Source organism: Mandrillus leucophaeus, unplaced genomic scaffold (genome assembly GCF_000951045.1).
Source record: "Mandrillus leucophaeus isolate KB7577 unplaced genomic scaffold, Mleu.le_1.0 Scaffold676, whole genome shotgun sequence".
In the NCBI taxonomy this organism is placed as follows: domain Eukaryota; kingdom Metazoa; phylum Chordata; class Mammalia; order Primates; family Cercopithecidae; genus Mandrillus; species Mandrillus leucophaeus.
The window spans coordinates 475,837-495,664 of NW_012107319.1; the positions used below are offsets into that span (position 1 = coordinate 475,837).

The 19,828-nt window shown below is 35.8% G+C and overlaps 1 protein-coding gene across 1 annotated transcript in view; it reads right to left on the reverse strand.

The window, feature by feature from the left end:
* The window catches only part of COL21A1 (collagen, type XXI, alpha 1), a 204,853-nt gene that overhangs the window by 28,231 nt on the left and 156,794 nt on the right, over positions 1-19,828 (reverse strand). The window contains exon 19 of the mRNA XM_012002053.1: positions 14,194-14,247. Within this exon, the coding sequence (XP_011857443.1) occupies positions 14,194-14,247 (54 nt within the window). The remainder of the gene's footprint in view (positions 1-14,193; positions 14,248-19,828) is intronic.

The following is a 19,828-nucleotide window of genomic DNA, read 5'->3' on the forward strand; positions in this document are numbered from 1 at the left end:
AAAATACATATATATATATAACATTAATAAGAGAGATTAGATTGATTTATAGCTATGCTATAAGTGAAATGAGATAGATTTTATATTCTGTCTTATAATCTTATATGGTAAATGTTCATATTATAAAGTTAAATAAAAGTTTCAGTGGATCCAATTTGTTGTTTTAAAAAATTGTGTAGGCTCTTATGTATTTGTATTTGCAAAGAAAAAAACCAGACATAATCTCATTAAATGAGTAACAACTGTTACTGCTGGGAATGGGAATGGAATTTGGGTAAGTGAAAGCATACTCAAATTTACAACACAACTTCTATACTTTTTGAGTACTTAAGATAAACTAAGTAAATAAATATATATAAGAAGTGATAAATAATGAATAAAAGGATTAGATACAACTAAAAAAATGTAATCAAATATACAATGCATAATAACAAACAAATGAAAAGTTGGCCCATACAAATTTCTTATCTAAAAAAATTCTCAAAACATGTCTGAGAGTTTTTTTCCTCACATTTAAATCATTCAATAAATTACTGTCAAACATTGGTCTTTCAAAATAAAAAAGTAAAGATATTAAAGGTTGTGGCTATCATTTGGTAAGAGAACTAGAACAACCGGAAAGAATTATGCTGCAGACTCAGAAATCAATGCTGGGGGGATCTTAATACACCTCCCTGCTGTGACCTCCCTGTGTAATGCATTTGCTAAGTTTTCTTGCCTTGGGAAGTTATTCTTGCAGATAATTTTCACATATTGCTCAGTACACTGTGTTGGACACAGGCATTCATGTTGCTCAGGGAAGGATAATGCTGTGTTTAAAGAGCGCTTTCTTTCACAGAAGAGCTAGGAATTCGACATTTGGCAAAATCGGCTTTCCCAGGCAGCATTTCCCCCATTTTCCCACAGTCATAGAACTTTTCTAAAACAAAAAATGATAATATATCAGGTTTATAACTGTAGATTGTTATTTTTGACTATTACATACAATTTCTTAAATCTGGAAAAATTAATAACCAAAAAATTTCATTAAAATTCAAGGTATAATAAAACTCATAAATTTAAATTATCTAATTTCTATCTTTGTGAGGATTTACCTCTCTTTCATATACGCAAGTTTAGTCCTCTTCAATTGCATATAGATGTGTTTTTGCTTTATAAAATAGATTTGTTTTTGTTATTTTTGTCAATAAATAAAACACAAAATATTTTAAATAAGCAAAGGAAACTGAACCCATTTGGAAACATAATTTCATATTATCATTTATGACAACATAAAAGCTTATTTAACCAGAGAAATACATATTAAAGCATGTATGGTCTAAAAAATATTAAAATGTCAGAATTACTTTCTTGTACCAGTATCATTAAAACTAATTGTTCTCCTCCAGTAGGTAACTTCTGTCTTCCTACCACGTTCATAGTCCTCTTTTTGGTCTACCTGTCTCAAAGTGTATCAGTTTTTATATACAGTTGACCGTTGAACTGATATAATATCAGTAGTTATTAAATTTTACATCAGACTCACAGGCAGTTGCCATTAAAAATGTAGTTTCCTGGGCTTTTACCCCAAATTTTGATTCATTAGGAGCAGAATGGCCCCCAGAAAACTGAATTTTAATAGACATTTCTGGTAATTTTGAGGTACTCTGTGAATCAGAGCTTGAGAAATAGTGTTCTTTATAGTTTTACAAGAGATAAATATACAGATCATTTTCAAGAGAGTATCATTTGTATATATATTTATATTCATAATACAGATAATTTTCAAGACTTCAATTTACATAGTCTCACTTATATAGAGAGTCTACTATATATTACATATAAAAATATTTAAATTATTTATATATAAATGAGACTCTTGAAAACTATCTGTATTATAGGTGTTAGGCTTGGATCAATCAGGGGTTTTAAATTTGATTACCAATTAAATTTTAAAATAATCCATTTTATGCCTCTCTGCTTAAAAACCATTACATATAGATTATTTTTCCACCAATCTATAACCCTTGAACAAAATCTTAACACTCTGCCTGTCACGATTACATTTGCTTATCTTTAATGGATTTTAGGAGTTTTAACCCACCACACAATTTTTATATACAGTTGACCCTTGAACTACACAGGGGTGAGTGGTGCCAAACCGTTGCACAGTTGAAAATCCACGATTAAATTTTGACTCCCCCAAAATGTAACTACTAATAGCCTAGTTTTGGCTGAAAGCATTACTAATAACATAACAGTCAATAATATGTTACCATGTAACATATTTTGCATGTTATATGTATTGTATACTATATTATTACAATAAATAAACTAGAGAAAAGCAAATGTTATTAAGATAATACGGAAGAGAAAATGTATCTACTATTCATTAAGTGGAAGTGGATCGTCATAAAGGTCTTCACCCTTATCATCTTCATGTTAAGTAGGCTGAGGAGGAAGAAGAGGAGGGGTTGGTCTTGCTGTCTCGGGGGTGACAGAGACAGATGTGGAAGAGGTAACAGGGAAGCAGGAAAGGCCGGCACGCTGGGTGTAATTTTGTGGAAGCACACTGTAATTTCTGCCTGGCTTGTTGCTTTTCATTTATCTAAAAACGTTTCTATAAGGCACCAATCCTTCTTCCACCATTTGCTTCAGGGTCAGTACCCATATCATAGACGTGTCCGTGCTGTAAAAGAAGTCAAAAGCAGTCTCGAATAATCCGAACCATTCTGCCAGCTTGTCTAATGTCAATTTGTTTTCTGGCACTGCTTCTTCTCCATCTTCTTCCTATAGTCTAGCACTGGTTTGGTGGCACTCATCACCATCAAGTTGTCTTCTGTTAATTCCTCTGATTTGGTGTCTGTCACCTCTTGAATCTCTCCACGATCCGTATCTTGGGACCCTTGTCCCTTCACCTTTTTTGTTTTGTTTTGCCGTATCCACAGTCTCTTTTGTGATTTCCCTGATTGGTTGTGTCATAAGATCATGTACAACGTTTGGACAGTTTTCTCCAGTAGAATTTTATGTTTCAGGCTTCGTGGCTTTTTCTACAACAATGATAGCATTTTCAGTGGTGTAATTCCAGACTTTCATGACATTCTCTCCCCTGGGGTTCTCTTCCATAGCATGGACAACCTTTCCATACAGTACCATGTGTAATGAGCTTTAAAGGTCCTCCTTATGATACAGTCTAGAGGCTGAATTAGATACATTGTCTTAGGGGGCAAGTACACCATTCAGATGTCTTTAGTGTTGAACTCGTGGGGTTCTGGGTGGCTGGAGGCATTGTCTAATATCAAAAGAACTTTAAAATGCAGTCTCTTACTAGCAACGTACTTCCTGATTTCAGGGACAAAGCATTGATGGAACCAATCCAGAAACAGCATTCTCTCATCCAGGCTTTCTTGCTATACAACCAAAAGACTACCAGCTGGTGTTTATAGTTTCCCTTCAAGGCTTGGGAGTTAACAGCTCTATAGATAAAGGAAGTCCTGATTATAAACCCTACTGCATTTGTACAAAACAGTAAAGTTAGCCTATCCTTTCCTGACTTAAATCCTGGGGTTTGTTTCTCTTCCTAACAAGTGTCTTTTGTGGCATTTCTTTCTTCCAGAATAGGACAATTCTATCTGCATTAAAAATCTGTTCAGGAAAATATCCATTTCTCCTCAATGAGATTCTTAGTGGCATCTGGAAATGCTTGTGGTGCTGCTTTGTTGGCAGAAGCTGCTTCTCCTGTGTTTGACAATTTTTAAGCCAAATCTGTTTTTAAAATTATCAAACCATCCTTTGCTGACATTAAATTCTCCAGCTTTTGGATTCTTCATCTTTGTTTTGCTTTAATTTGTCATAGAATAATTTTGCTTTTTAGGCGGGGCACGGTGGCTCACACCTGTAATCCTAGCACTTTGGGAGACCAAAGTGGGTGGAGCACCTGAGGTCAGGACTTCAAGACCAGCCTGGCCAACATGGTGAAACCCCATCTCTACGAAAAATACAAAAATTAGCCAGGCATGGTGGCACATGCCTATAATCTCAGCTACTCAGGAGGCTGAGGCAGGAGAATTGCTTGAACCCGGGAGGCGGAGGTTGCAGTGAGCTGAGATTGAGCCACTGCACTCCAGCCTGGGAAACAGATCGAGACTCCATCTCAAAAGGAAAAATAATTTTGCTTTTTAAAAACCATATTTGTGTCTATTAGTATGCCTTTCTTATAGAGATCCTGCATTCACCTAAAAGCTGAATTTTCAATATGAGACAAAAAGGAATTTTGCAAAAAGTGCAAGGTTTTGTACCTGCCGGCATAGCTGCAGCAACAGTTTCACAAATTTCCTTTTCTATTTTTTGTTTTACAATGGTCCTTACACTGTATTATCTCAACATGGTGGGCAATAGCAGCAGCAGACCTCAATCTATGGTTACATATCAAGCAATAAAACCTTTTCTTAAAATGTCACAACTTTTTTTCTGCTTTTTGGGAGCACTTCCAGAATCACTAGTGGTATTTTCTATGTACTATTTTTTCATAATGTTATTCAAAGTTTACAGTGTTGCACTAAACAATGAAAAATATGCAAAACCATGAGAGATCTTTTTCTTTGAGACAGAGTCTCACTCTATCACCCAGGCTGGAGTATAATGATGTGATCTCTGCTCAATGGGGCCTCGACCTCCCAGGCTCAGGTGATCCCTCCCACCTCAGCCTCCTGAGTAGCTGGGACTAGGCACACACACATCACCACATCTGGCTAATTTTTTGTACGTTTTGTACAAAAATTGTACTATCCAAATTGTTACATGTGGGTTGCCTTCACACTAAGAACTGCTGTGTGAAATTTGTAACAGCAGATATTTGAGTTTAAAGTTAAAGTTGGTTTATTTGGCACATACTTGGTATGTGCCACTCCTGGAGCCTGAAAAAGGGGTGAGAAAAAGTATTACAAACCTGTACAAAAGACTGAAACATCTTACCATATGATTGCAAACCAAGTAAAAACAATAATAGAACTAGTTGGTTTTTCTCTTCTTTCTTTTCAATCTAAATAAAAACATACCATCAAGCAGGCAAATAAAGATACCTCCACTTTACTAGCATCACAAAGTAGATTGGTAATTCCACATGGGAAATTATCACAGCAATTCATCATTAATATTCTCCAATAATTTTATGCATGTCTTCTGTGTACATGCATAAAACTCATATGCCAAATAATCACAGTGCAGAAAAGATGATTAAACAAAAGATCTACTTGTCTCTTAAGTACATGGTAACTTGGACTGGCTCAGCAGTAAACATTACATCATAAAGACAAGCATAACATGTGGTTAAGCAAGAATTCGAAAGACATGAGGAAAGGAAACAATAAAAGCCTCTATGAGCCAGTGTTTCAACCACACTACAGTGATCCCCATGTCTTTATTCCTGGAAAAATGAGACAGCAAACATTTCCAAAATAAAACTGCTAAGGCCATCCTTCATTAAGAAACACGTGCTCACCTCCATAGATCCAGGAAACATGGCTTTCTTTTTCTCCTTTTCATGGAGCTCCAGGGATCTCAGCTCACAGCAGAACCCAGTCCCTGCCTACAAATTTTCACTGTGAGCCATAAGGCTCCCTGTACACAGTGGACCTGGCCGGTGAGCAGAGAACTAGAAAGCAAATGATTTAGATTGCCTGATGAAAACGTTAACATCAAAAACAACATGCCATCAGGATTGAGCACCAGGACAAAAATAGCTATGACAAAGCAGCAGTGGAAACAATTCTGCAGGTAACTTGGTTGGCAAGAATTGGCCAAAGAAGACCAACTGGTCAACATGATAACTTGGGTCTAAAAGTGAATTCAATTGAAAATGAATATTTTCTGTTACTGTTTTTTCAACTACTAGTAAATTTAGTCTACTGTTGCCCTCATATTGCTCTGTCCTCACCATCCACCTAGCTGTCCAAGATAAAATCAGAGTGATTTTCGGAAAAGAAAATTCCAAAATATGGTTACGAAAAGAAATTTCCAAAACATTAAGGATTCTTTGAAACAATCTTGTCCTTTAGTCTTGCAATAAAAACTAAAATGTAGTCTAGCAAAGTTGGCATCTTTTAAAAGAAAAAAACACTAAAAAGCACTCAAAATCTAGGCCTCAATTTTTGTTATAGTACAAAAACAATATATGCTCATGGGAGAAAATAAAATAATGGCAAGAAAAATGCAACATAACAGACATCAAAAACCCATCTGGGGAAAAATAAGCAAAGTAATTGAAACATAATTAAACCATATGACTTGTATCCATGCAGATCCTTTTTTATGCATATATATTTATATATTTTTTAACTATTATATATAGCACATTAAATATCACCCATTTAATTGTTTCAAATTTACAATACAATAATACAGAGAAGAAATATGGGCTAAAAGTTACTAATACAATAATGAAAAATGTAGGAAAATGAGAAATTAGACAAATTAAATTTTTAAAAATACATGAGAATTTAACAAAATTGATAGTACAGAAAATATTGACTGAAGAGTCTTGCTTTCAAATTCTCATTGAAACCAACTTGTTTATTGACTTGCTGAAAGCCCAAATATTTTTGATCAACACATATGCTACCAGCAGTTTGCAATATACACCAATATGTACTCACATACATTTTTATATAGGTTCATTACATAAAATGATTAAGAATTAGACTAAACGAAAAGTCTAGTGTACTAGTTTCCAATAGCTACTGTAACAAATTACCACAAACTTGGTTTACACAACAGAATTTTATTTCCTCACGGTTCTGGAATGCAGAAATCTGAAGGCGAAGTCTTTTCAGGGCTGTGTGTCCTCCAGAAACTCAAGGGAAGATTCCATTGCTTGCCTCTCTCAATTTTTGGTGGGTGCCAGCATTCTTTGGCTTGTGGATACATCACTCCAATCTTAGTCACCATGGTCTCATTACTCCCTCCTCTTCTCTGTATGAAATTTTCCTCTGCTTCTGTCTTACAAGGGCACTAGTGTGACATTTAGGATCCACTGGGATAAACCAAGATAATCTCCCTGTGACAAGATACTCATTCATGTGTACAGAAGACCTTTTTTTCAAATAAGGTAATATTTACAGATTTCGGGGATTAAGAGGTGATGTCTCAGAGGAGGGTAATTTTCAACCTAACACAGTCTACCCTCTGGACTTCAAAGATTCACATTCATCCCACATAAAGTATACATCCACCCCAACCCAATGTCCACAAAAGTCTCAACTTATTACAGTGAAGTTCAAATTCTTATCTAAATAATAAATCGCTCAAAAGTCCCAAATCTTGTTATCTAAATCAGCTATGGGTGTGATCCATCCTGGGACAAAATCCCTTTCCATCTATCAACCTGTAGACTACAGAGCAAGTTATCTATTTCCCAATTATGATGTTAAGACAGGCAAAGGATAAGTTATCAACATACCTATTCAAAGAGAAGAAAAGAGTCACTGATCCCCTGCAATATTGAAAAAAATTCCATCAGGTTTCATGACCTAGGAATACCCCTCTGGACTTGGGACCCTGCCCTCTGGGTGAGAAGCTCCGGCCTCTGTGCCCACGATTCTAGCCTTGGAATCACTATTCCTTTTTACTTGAAAGATAGTACATAATTGAAGTTGAGTAGTTTTATCAGCCTGCTTCCTACCTATAAAAATTTTGAGTGTCCAACAGCCTTCCCTCACTTTGTCTTGTCTCTGTACCTTTCGTTCCAAACTGGCAGAGTTTCTGCTGATATAACATTATCGAAACCTTGTAAGTTTCCTGTACATATAATGAGGATTTACACAATTATACAAGAGGCTCCTCCCCAGGTTTCTCCTGGATAGTCTCATATCTTTATTTGTGGCTTCCACTGGGCTGGTTGAATGGATTCATGAGTCCCATATCTAATCTCTTTTGCACTAGCAAACTTTGTCTAGCCACAACCTTAACCTTGTTTCCAGCATGCATGTGTAACAGTGAAGCTGCTAATTTTAACATCTTTTGCAATCTGTATAAGCAGGATATTTCCCAAATCATCAAATGCTGGTTCCTTTTTGCTTAACAGTTCTTTCCTCAAATACCTTTTTCTCCTCACACTTTACTATAAGCAGTAAAAAAAAAAAAAAAAAAAAAAAATCATGCTCTATCTTTAGCACTTTGCTTGGCAATCTTGTCAGCTAAATATACAAGTTCATCACTTAGAAGTCTTACTTTCCGCATAACTACAGGATATCATTTAGCTAAATTTTCTGCCACTTTATGACAAGGTGTCACCATTCTTCCAGTTTCCTATAGCATGTTCCTCTTTCCTCCTTTATCAACAGTGCCTTTAATGTCCATTCATCTAGCAACAGTGTCTTGATGATGCTATACATATTTTCTGAGATGAGAAAGGCTTTCTCCACATGACTTCCACTTCTTCACTGAGCCCTCACTATCAATCTTTAACATTCATTTTTCTACCAATAGTCTGTTCAAGGCAATATAGACTACTTCTACCATGTGCCTCAAAATTCTTACAACCTCTAAACATTACCCAGTTCCCAAGTCACTCTACATTTTAGGTACTTAGGTAGTTTACTCCCGGAAACAAAATCTGCATCAGTCAGGGTTCCACCAGAGAAACAGAACCAGCTGAGATATATCAATGTATGTATACACACATATACACGGCAGAGACTTGTTGCAAAATATTGGTTTATGCAAGAGTGGGGACTGGTTAGGCAAACACCAATCCATAAGACAGACAATTAGGAGGTGTAAGCTGGAAACTCTCATGCAGGAGCTGACACTGTAATCCATGGGAAGAATTTCTTTTTTCTCTAGGAAACTTCAGTTTTGCTCTGAACTTTCAACTGACTGGTTCATGCCCACCAGAAAATCCAAGATCTTCCCATCAGAAGATCTTTAACTTAATCATTTCTGCACAGACCTTTTTATCCAAATAAAACCACATTTATAGGTTTCAGAAGTTAAGATCTGATGTTTTTTAGGGGGAGGCATTTTTTAACCTACTACCACTAGTATTTAAAGAAATTCATCTAAAATTTCCTTGGATCTGACCCACAATTTTTTATTGCAATTTTATTAATTTCTATTTTTTCAAGCCTATTATTTTCTAATTATCCCAAAATACAGACCTTCTCTTTAAATACCTTTGTTATTATTTCAATACGTTCCATTTAAAAATATTTTAGGATCACTTGCACTAGCCCAAACTGGTTCTCCGTGTTCTATTTCCTGCTTACTGTTTGGTGTTTCTCTGTATCCATCCATGCAGTAAGACTTCGGAGAGTCATCTCTTATCTTACCCACATCCATTAGATCCTCAAGCCCTGCTAGTACCTGTTTAGTTCATTTCAAATCCATCCCACTCTCCCCCTCCCAACTCTGACCATTCTTGCTTTAGTTGTTACTAGAGGTGACAGAGCTCACTAACTGCTTCCAGTCAAAGGTTTTAAGTAGGGAAGTAGGGCTCCCATTACTCTCAGAATTAAGTGCAAACAGCACAGACATCTAAAGTCCTTCCTGGTTTGGCCACTATCTATCCCTAAAACCTTACCTACTGTTTCTATCACTTTCCTTTCATGTACCACATGGCAGCCTGAACTACTGTCAGTTCTTCTCAGAATATGTTTTCTTCTGCTTCTATATTTTGGAACATGCATGCTGCACACTCCTGCCTTGCCAGGCCAAACAACTTTGATGAGCCCACTCATATTTATCATCCAGAATTTGGCCAAGAGAGTTGTGTTTATAAGAAGGCATCCCTATACATTTTAAGTAGGTGAACTGTATGTGAATTCTATCTCATAATATCGGGTTTTTTTTGTTTTTGTTTCTTTTGAGACAGAGTCTCCCTCTGTCACCCAGGCTGGAGTGCAGTGGCATGATCTTGGCTCACTGCAGCCTCCACCTTCCAGGTTTAAGCGATTCTCCTGCCACAGCCTCCCGAGTAGCTGGGATTACAGGCGCCCACCACCACACCTGGCTAATTTTTGTATTTTTAGTAGAGGTGGGATTTCACCATGTTTGGCAGGCTGGTCTAAAACTCCTGACCTCAAGTAATCCACCTGCCTTGGCCTCCCAAAATGCTGGGATTACACACATGGGCCACTACGTCTGGCATGCAATTTTTTTTAAAAAAAGAATGCATAACTTTTGGCAACGCCTGCAGACTCATGTAAGGTTATACACATCTTCCATGGCCTTTCAGGCTCCCCACATACCTACATTCATAACATTCATACTGTGTTGCCATCTATTGGCTCATCTGACTCCTTGATGGCCAGGCCACGATTCATTAATCTTCACATTCTCCTCAATTAGTATGATGCCTGGCACAAAGTAGACACTCAGTAAATACTGTTGAATAAATAATTGAAAGAATATAATCTTTAAACACAGCAATTCGTGGTTGAAACAAGTTATAATAAATCTATCCATTGTTAGACCTGAGTTTACAGTTTCCTGAATTGAAGTTAATTAGGTATAATTTACCACTTAGAAAGTAAATTACTTTTAGGATTGGATTACTTTTAGGATTGACACATACTAGCTTTCAAATTCAAAGTATTGACATGTGAATGTATTTGTACTTTGAAGCAATATAATCATTTCCTAATAAATTATAGCGCTAGCCATTAATTTTAATTCTGGGGGTTAGTGTTCATATGTATCAATCTGCTTACAGGGATGAATCACCATTAGACTGACATAAGCTGTGTTTAATTAGCTTTAAAGCATTTTTCCAAGAGCTTCTGTCCTTCCATCTGAAGCTCCATTAATTTTCTTGGCTGCCACATTATAGAATAAAGTGAATATGCCCTTTATAGTAGAGCCAAGTCATTTATTACAACTGCTTAAAACCATTATTCCCACACAATGGAAGAATGTTTATTTCTTTGTGTCACAAAATATATAAACTTTATGGATTTTTTTCTATTTTCAAAGCTTTTCCACAAATGATAAGAATCCATTTGCACAGCATAATAAAAACCAAGTTTTCATTAATTGTAAAAATAAAAAAAAAAAATAGCTTGTAACGCTATCTGTTCTTATTTGGAAGAAAATACAGACCAGAAGAATTGTTTCCAGACATCAGCAAATTTGAGACACTTAACCTATGAATTGCTTTCCTAACAGGGTGCATTTCCTGGCATAGGAAACTTGGCTTCCTCTTCGCCATTCAACAAGAAAGAGAGGGGAATGGAGCAAAAGAAGTAAAGGGGCCCCTCCTGTCTTCTCCAGTCTATTGGGCTGGAGTAGGAGAGTCTCACTCAGTAACTCCCAGTTTTCTACCCACTAGATTTAGGAGGAAAAATTTCATCTCAATAACCTCTACTACTCTATTTACATTAATCTTTGCCTCAGCACCTTGTTTGTCTATCTTTTCGAACTTGGTAATTTAGTTTTTGCTTGTTTATCCTTTTACCATCTATCTCCCCAACTAGGCTGTAAGCCTCCATGAGGCAGCCACTGTGTTTCCCTCACCACTGAAGCTAAACGTTACAGGGATGTAAGGAGTATTGGGAGGAAAGAAGGAAATGGTTAAAATCTAAAGGACCACACTCCCTGGAATGGTAAATTATTCTAGTGCAACAACTCTAGACAGGAATAAGTCTTGAACAAAGTGGGAGCAGGCAGGGCAAAAACAAACCCAAACCAGTGTCTTTTCGGGGATAAAAGTGAGAAACAAGCAGCCTTGGGAAAGGAAAGCATCTTCTAAGCACTCCTCATTTTGTATTTAATATTTTTTTTCTTTTTCTTTTTTTTTTTTTTTTTTTTTGAGATGGGGTCTTGCTCTGTCACCCAGGCTGGAGTACAGTAGTGCAATCTCGGCTCACTGCAACCCCTACCTCCCAGGTTCAAGTGATTCTCCTGCCTCAGCCTCCCGAGTAGCTGGGATTACAGGCATGTGCTACCATGCCCGGCTAAATTTTTTTATTTTTAGTAGAGACAGGGTTTCATCATGTTAACCAGGATGGTCTCGATCTCCTGCCCTCGTGATCCACCCTCCTCGGCCTCCCAAAACGTTGGGATTACAGGTGTGAGCCACCACACCGGCCTATGTTTAATATTTCTTTTCTCTTTTTAGGTTTTATTAAGAGATTTCAATAGCATCATGTTCAAAGTAAATATGTGCTCCTCACATTGAATTATGGTCTACACAGACCTGCCAGTCAGTCTGCCCTTTCTAACATTGTTTCTACAGGAGAATGAGTTACAGATTCCAAATAACTGACTCACAAACATTTAGAACACAGTCACATCCTAAATTATACCCAAGCTCTCACGTCTGTTGCCTCTTATTTCCCTCTTCCTCTTTTTCCTTCTCTTCTACCCATTCACCTTTCTTTCTCTCACCTCTCTTTGTGTTTCTTATTCTCTCTCCCTCATACACACACACCCACACACACACACACACTTTATACTCTGAAACAATACCATAAACAAATAATCACACTAAGTCTTATATCCAGTCACCAATGCTCACAATTTTTCTTAAATAGCATCAATTATGGCTCAGATATGTTGAGCTGATGCTACCCTATTAAACTCGCTCCATGCTTATTAATGCTCTAGTCGAGGCCTTCTACTTCATGCCTGGTCTGTCAAAACAGCCTTCTAACTAGTGTCCTGTTTCCAGTTTCTTCTCCTTTCCAATCATTCCACACACACCAGAAGCTCATACACTGCCTCTAAAACCGTTCTTTTTACTATGTTATCTTTTTTTCTCACAAAACTTCAATGACAAATGAATAAGGTTTACTTTTCAAGCTTGCAGTCAAGGCTCTCCATTTCATGACCCTAGCCAAGTTTCAACCTTTACTTTCTAACACCCAAGAGAGACCATTCTGTGCAGATTCAGGAACTTATTAAGATCATTTCATTATTTCCTGGGCACACTTTTAACCATCTCACATATGTGTCTTCATTCAGATGAGTTCTCTCTCTCCCATCTTCCTTTAATTCCCAGTCATCCTTTCATGAACAAAACCTGGCCCAAAGCCTTGGTAAAAAATTTTTCAAGCACCTCAATAACAGGATTACCTTCCTATACTCTTTCAGCACTTAGAATAGCCCCATGCATTTGTGCAATGTTCTTACAATTTTTAAAAATTTCCTACGTAAGCTTCACAACAACCCTATGCAGTAAGCATTATAAGCATCTACACTATTCATACTTAGAGAAAGATATTCAGGGATTTGAGGTGACTTCTCCAAGCTCACACTGATGAAATGTAGCAGTAATCATCTCCAAACCCTGGTTTTCTGACTCCATATCAGATTCATATTTGGCCCATACTATAAACAGTTGGTAATTATTTGCATCAATTTTTCCAGTCTTCCAAATTAAATTATAAGCTTCTGGAAGGCAATAGCATTATATAGAACTTGCCCCAGTACATAATCATACACAAGATGAAATTCAATGAAAATTTTATTAAGTAACTTTAAGAGCAGTTTAATCCCTCTACCCTATTTAAGAAGCTTTGGTGGTACCTCTCTCCCTCTTACGTACAATATTTAAATTCTGAAATCTCAACTGAACACTTTGTGATAAATGTGATAAAAAATACATCTCAACTATTACTTCACTTCTTAACCTAGCTCCCCACAAAGCAAATTTCAAATTTCTTGAGGGTAGGTACCTTTGATGAATAAAATAAGATCTGCTGGTATTTAAATGTTGGCCATGAGTTGTAGGAATAAAACGTGGGGGCAAACTATATTTTTAAAACTCACCTGAAGTTCAGAATCACCTGGGACACTTGCTAAAAATGTAGATATCTAGGTTTCAGATTCAGTACTTTCTTAGTCATGTTTCTCTACCCCTGATTTTTATTGAACACAAGATCCCAAAGACCATACTATGAAACAATAGATGAGTGGTAAAGTGACATTGACTAAAGGCTCAGCAACAGACCATGATGTTTGTGTTAACCATGCATTTGTTTGGGCATGAGTGCTTGTGGTTTGTGACTCACCCTGTTTGCAAAATTCTTCCTGGTTTCTAAAAGAGGATTCAACATTTCAATGTTTTATGGTGTTTCACAAGGAGCTTCTACAACATCTAAAATCTGGAAGTCACTGAACAAATAATAGGGCATCTGAGAGAAGAATTTAAATAACCGAAAGGATTTCAAAACAGGAAAAGAACTTCATCTTTTAAAACTGAAACGAGAAGGTACTCACAGGCTCTCCCCGTGTTCCATCCTGCCCTGGAGCTCCAGGGGATCCTGCTTCTCCCTTTTAATGATTTGATAAAAAGAAATAGAGAATTCAGTTTTGAGGTCTGCTTACCAAAATAACAACATATAACATTACATATTAAAGAACATTAGATACAAACAGAAAAATTAAAATTACTTCTGGACTATTGATATTAACTTTTCCCGACATCAAATAACTTTTTCAGAAATTCATACAGTGACTATATAAACAACAAAAATGTGTACATAATGGCAGATAATTGAGTTAAGTTATAAAATAACTGTGGTACTGTATAGTCATTCTTATGAGAATAGACCATCTTATCTCCAAGGTAAATGTGACCAATATTCTATATCAGTCCTATTCATATTCACTTTTTCATTTTTACTTTAAAACTGATCATTTTGTTGGACCTAATTTGACCTTGCCTTCAAAGAGTTACATTTTAAAGTAAAAACAAAACTTGCATTAGGAATGGAGCTATTTATAGGTTATTAGTTGAAATTATCTGGCACGTTAGTATACACCTATTTAAAATAAACATCTAAAATGCATATTTTAGGTAGCTGTTAAAATTATAATTGTTTTTAGTTATATATACCTTTACATTACTATGTTCAAGTTAAGCATCTTATTTTACATCTACCTTTTGGAAGCTAACTTTTTTTCCCAAATGAATCAATTGCTAGTGAATACAAATGTATCTGACACTTTATCTACTAAAACAATAAATATTAGCGGAAAATAATCCTAAAATGTATAATATCTGCAGATTAGTACAACTATTAAACTGTCCGAGCAAAATAAAGGATAGCAAGGAAGAGCCTGTTGACACATATACACACATGTACACACCCCAGACTTTTTGAAATCTAACAGTCATTATGAGCCATGCGTTTGTTTCTGTCCAGCAAAATGCTACATCACAACAAGCAAAGTTCTCTGCAACAATTTACCACACTTGATTCATACCAGAAAGAACATTTTATCCTAGATGAAAGCAAGATAGGAAGTAAAACAAAAGCATTTTTTCCTGTAAATGTCTCAAATACCTGAGTTGAAATAACTTTAAGGGAGAAAGAGTCTCAGAATGCAATGCACTGAAGCATATTACAACACTGTCATCCATAATTTCATATTCTAATAAATTTCCCAAAATTATAGAAAATAAAGCACAGAAAAGCCTCTAAAATTTGGCAAACATAATCAGCACTTAGAAAAAATTCAACCATATTACATTATCTAAACAACAATTCTCCCACTTGTGTGAATTCCTGCATTTTATTAGACTGTGAAATGCCGACTAAAGCCAAATATTTCATCTATAACAGTTTTATTTACAAACACTAGATGACAACTGAGGATAAAAGGAGCAAAGATTAATGCTTTCCTAAAAATTAGCCAAATTAGAGGGAGAGAAGTTATTGCTAATCCAATAGTTCTACAGAAAAGCATATAAAAATATTGGAGGAAAAAATGTTGGATCTACTTAGTTTGAAAGCTACAGTTTAAAAAGCCTAAAAAATTCAAGACAAGGATATGTTGGATCCTAATACTATGGAGAAACAATGCAATATTTTTATCTGAACTCAATACTTGTATCAATAGTCAGAAGGAATCTCTCATATTAGTAGTTCTCAAATATGGTCCTCAGACCAGGCAAGATCAACTTCTTCATTTAACACGGCAACTTCTTCAGAATGTAAAATTTCAGGCCATACTGCAGCATACTAAGCCAGAATCTCTGGGTGGGGGCCAGCAGTCTGTGTTAATAATTTTTCCAGGTGATTCTAATGCAGCCATTTGAGAACCCGCACTGTTGTAAGTCATTAGATCATTTAACTTCTCCTACTTCCAGGTACTGTCATATGTGACTTATAAAACAATCTGTAGTTTATATCTTCTGTATATAAAATAAAGAGGGTAAGGCAGTTGCCAAATAGTAGAAACAATTAATTTGAAATTATTAGGTTGGTGTAAAAGTAATTGCAGTTTTTGCCATTAAAAGTAATGGCAAAATACATGATTAGATGACTACTTTGATTTATAAAATCATGACTACTTTGATTTATAAAATCTCTACTTTTTTCTGCCTGTCTAATGACCTAATATCATTTTATTTTAATTACTAGGAGTTTAAAAAACATAAGTAGCCATCAGCAAAGTTCATCAATAATGAAGTTCCACAATTATTTGGAGATTTAACTGACTGTGTTCTTCCTACTTTATATTAGACACTTAACATATTAATTGAATAAAATATCACATTCTTTATTATCTATAGCAGTGATTCTCAAAATTTAGCTTCATCTGAATCACCTGGAAGGTTTGTTAAACTGCAGATTGTGGGTCCCAACCCAGAGTTCCTGATATGGTAGGTCTGGGGCAAACCCCTGAAAACTGCATTTTTAATAAGTTTACAGAAGGTGCTGAGACCGCTAGTCTTGGGACAACACTTTGAGAAACATTACTCTAGCCCAGATCTCAAAATAGACTTACAGACTCTTTCTGCATTTATGAATCCCTCTCTTCTATGAACTTCTATAGCATTGTATAGCTTTGCACTTAGTACTGAATTTTATTATGCTAAGTTGTTTAGCAGGTGTCTTGTTTATATGTGTTATTTGTTTGACTTAAGCATTCTTTTAAAGGCAGAAAACATAACTTATATGAGTTTTTTTAATCACCTACAATACTTAGACTAGTGCCAAACATAATATAAAACTACAGGTACCCTTCTTTACAATCATTGGGGTACATCAAGGAAGGAGGAACAGACTATTTATTCTTCAATGTTCAGTTTCAAGGGGATAAAGGAAAAGGCAACAGCATTTGTGGATAAAGCTCTAGCATTTACTGTTGGACAATTATGCAGTTAGTTATTACAAGATAATGGCGAGTCATCTTTACCTAAGAACACTCTCTTCATTTTTAAATAATGGATTTTAATAATGTTTCATCAAGAAATGAAAGGATAATTTCTACTTGGCATTTCCTCGAAATAATCAAATGCAAGACACAACCAGCTTGTGAACTTTAGTATTGTTACCAGAACTTAACCTGATCACTTGATTACTTTTACAACCTGGATAACCCGGTGCAGACCAGTTTGTTTGGCATTTGAAAAAGTATAAAACACAGCCCCATCTCCAATTTATTGTTTTTCTATTCTGTTATTAACTCCCTTCTTGATAAAACATAATTGAGAAAATGTCATGCTTAACATTATTCCTCCATCTAATTTCTGCAGCTGACGTCAAAAATGATTTATTCCACAACAACACAGTTATTTAAAAAAAGGAAATTTAACTAAAACCAGGCATGTGAAACTTGCACTCCATGTGTATTTCCTTTCATGCTGTGACCCACAAAAAATAAAAGGATGGAAAGTAATTTAGTTTGCTTATAGCAATCTTCAAAATCAGGTGGAAGGTATGGTTTACTGATCATGAAAATATAGTTTAATTTTGAGGAAGATCCTTGCTTTGTTAAGGAAACACTTTATTTTGACTTTGATCTTATGGCATAGTTTATTCTTCGTTTGTAAACAAATCTCTAGCATGCTTGCGGATGTACTGAAGATGCAAGGCTGAGGAAGCTTCTCCTGGCTGACCGAGTAGACAAACATTTGGAAGGTATCATGCACAGCAGAGAGCATACAAACTAGACCCGGAACCCTCACTCTGCCATGGAACTAGCTGTGCATGTTTAACTAAATCCCTTCATCTCTTTGAACCTGATGTTATGCATAAAATGACATTAATACTCCAAACTTCATATATTTTGTTTTTTAAGAAAACAAGAGCCTTTTTGAAAATGCCTTATGCAACTCTTGGCACAGAAAGGGAGATCCACTGCCACCAAAAAGTTGAGGTTTTAACAATCCTTTATTCATGATGTATTTTTGGCTATATTATTTTCAAATAATATATATTATTTTAATACTTGAATTGCTATAGTTTGTCATTATAATTTTTGCAAAATGAGTATTTTTAAACGTAAAGCCAATCCTTCTTTATTCTAGTTAAGATATTATTAAAAGGCCGGGCACGGTGGCTCATGCCTGTAATCCCAGCACTTTGGGAGGCTGAGACAGGTGGATCACAAGGTCAGGAGATCAAGAGCATCCTGACTAAAAAGGTGAAACCCCGTCTCTACAAAAAATACAAAAAGTTAGCCGGGCGTGGTGGCGGGCACCTGTAGTCCCAGCTGTTTGGGAGGCTGAAACAGGAGAATGGCTTGAATCCAGGAGGTGGAGCTTGCACTGAGCCGAGATCGTGCCACTGCACTCCAGTCTGGGTGACAGAGCGAGACTCCATCTCAAAAAGAAAAACAATATATAGATAGATAGATAGATAGATAGATATAGATATAGATATAGATATATAGATATTATTAAAAGCAGTAGGTTCAACAGTTTCATCATTATTTTCTATAACTACGAGAGAATATTTGGGTATAACATGATTTCTAACCAGTTGGTGAGCAGAATTTTCATTGGTTGTTAAGTTATGGCTATGTCACCTTGGACAGGTTATTTACTCTAGTTCTTTGTTTCTTCATCTGTGAAAGGGTAAATTTTTTCCACTTACAACTCACAATGATTTATGAGATTAATGAGAAAATGCATGTACAGTACTGTAAAAAGAGCCAAGCTCTTGGAAAATATCCAGTGAGTTACACCTTTTGTTATAATTTGTCCTTTTCTGTCTTTGGTTCTTTGCATATCCAGCTTAAATGCTACATTTAATTATTTCAACCACTTTCTAACTAAAATTCTTCCCCTTTACCTCACTCTGCATCCACCATACTGGCTTATGCAAATTCCAATGTTGAGTAAACCAAACTGAAAACAGCCTCAGCCTACGCTTATGTTCTAAGTATGGCTAGGGAGGAAAAATACTATAGTAATCATACAGATTATAACTTCCAGCTTCAACTGGACTTCAATGCAACTTCTATATTTCTTGTATCTCCTCTCTACCACATTTTTCATGTATATTGAAAGTTTCTGCTATATAAAATATCCTCCAGACAACAAACGCTTTTTCTCCTTGTCCCAACATTCTAAGAAAAAAATGGGATACAAACATTCTGCCACCAAACCAACACACCTACCTGCATTTGCACCCATCCATTCCTCTTTCATTTTATTACAGTAAACAGGGGTCTTTCATTCAATCTAAGATAATTCCTTATAACTCTGTTCTATATCCCATTCTTTCCCCTTCTCTAAATAAGATGGAGCTTCTTCTCTGTGTATAACTGCTTACTCAACATCTTCCCGTGGATGTGCCACAAGAATCTAAAATCAACACATTATGTTTCTCACTCCTCCACATCCCCAGCAGAAAACACACCAAGTCCTACCCAGTAATCTCATTAGCTAAAGAAACTTCTAACTTCATTATATATAAAAGAAGAGACAATCTGCAACTAAGAAGTCCAGCAAGCTACCCAAACATGTACAACCCTGCTTATTATTGCAGGTCAAAATACATGCAGCATATTTCAAATTTGAAAAGAATTGGCAGATAGCGTCCAAAAAAAAAAAGAATAAAAAGAAAAACATAATAAAAACTTTTCATATTTTTCCTCACACAAAAATAAACATAAA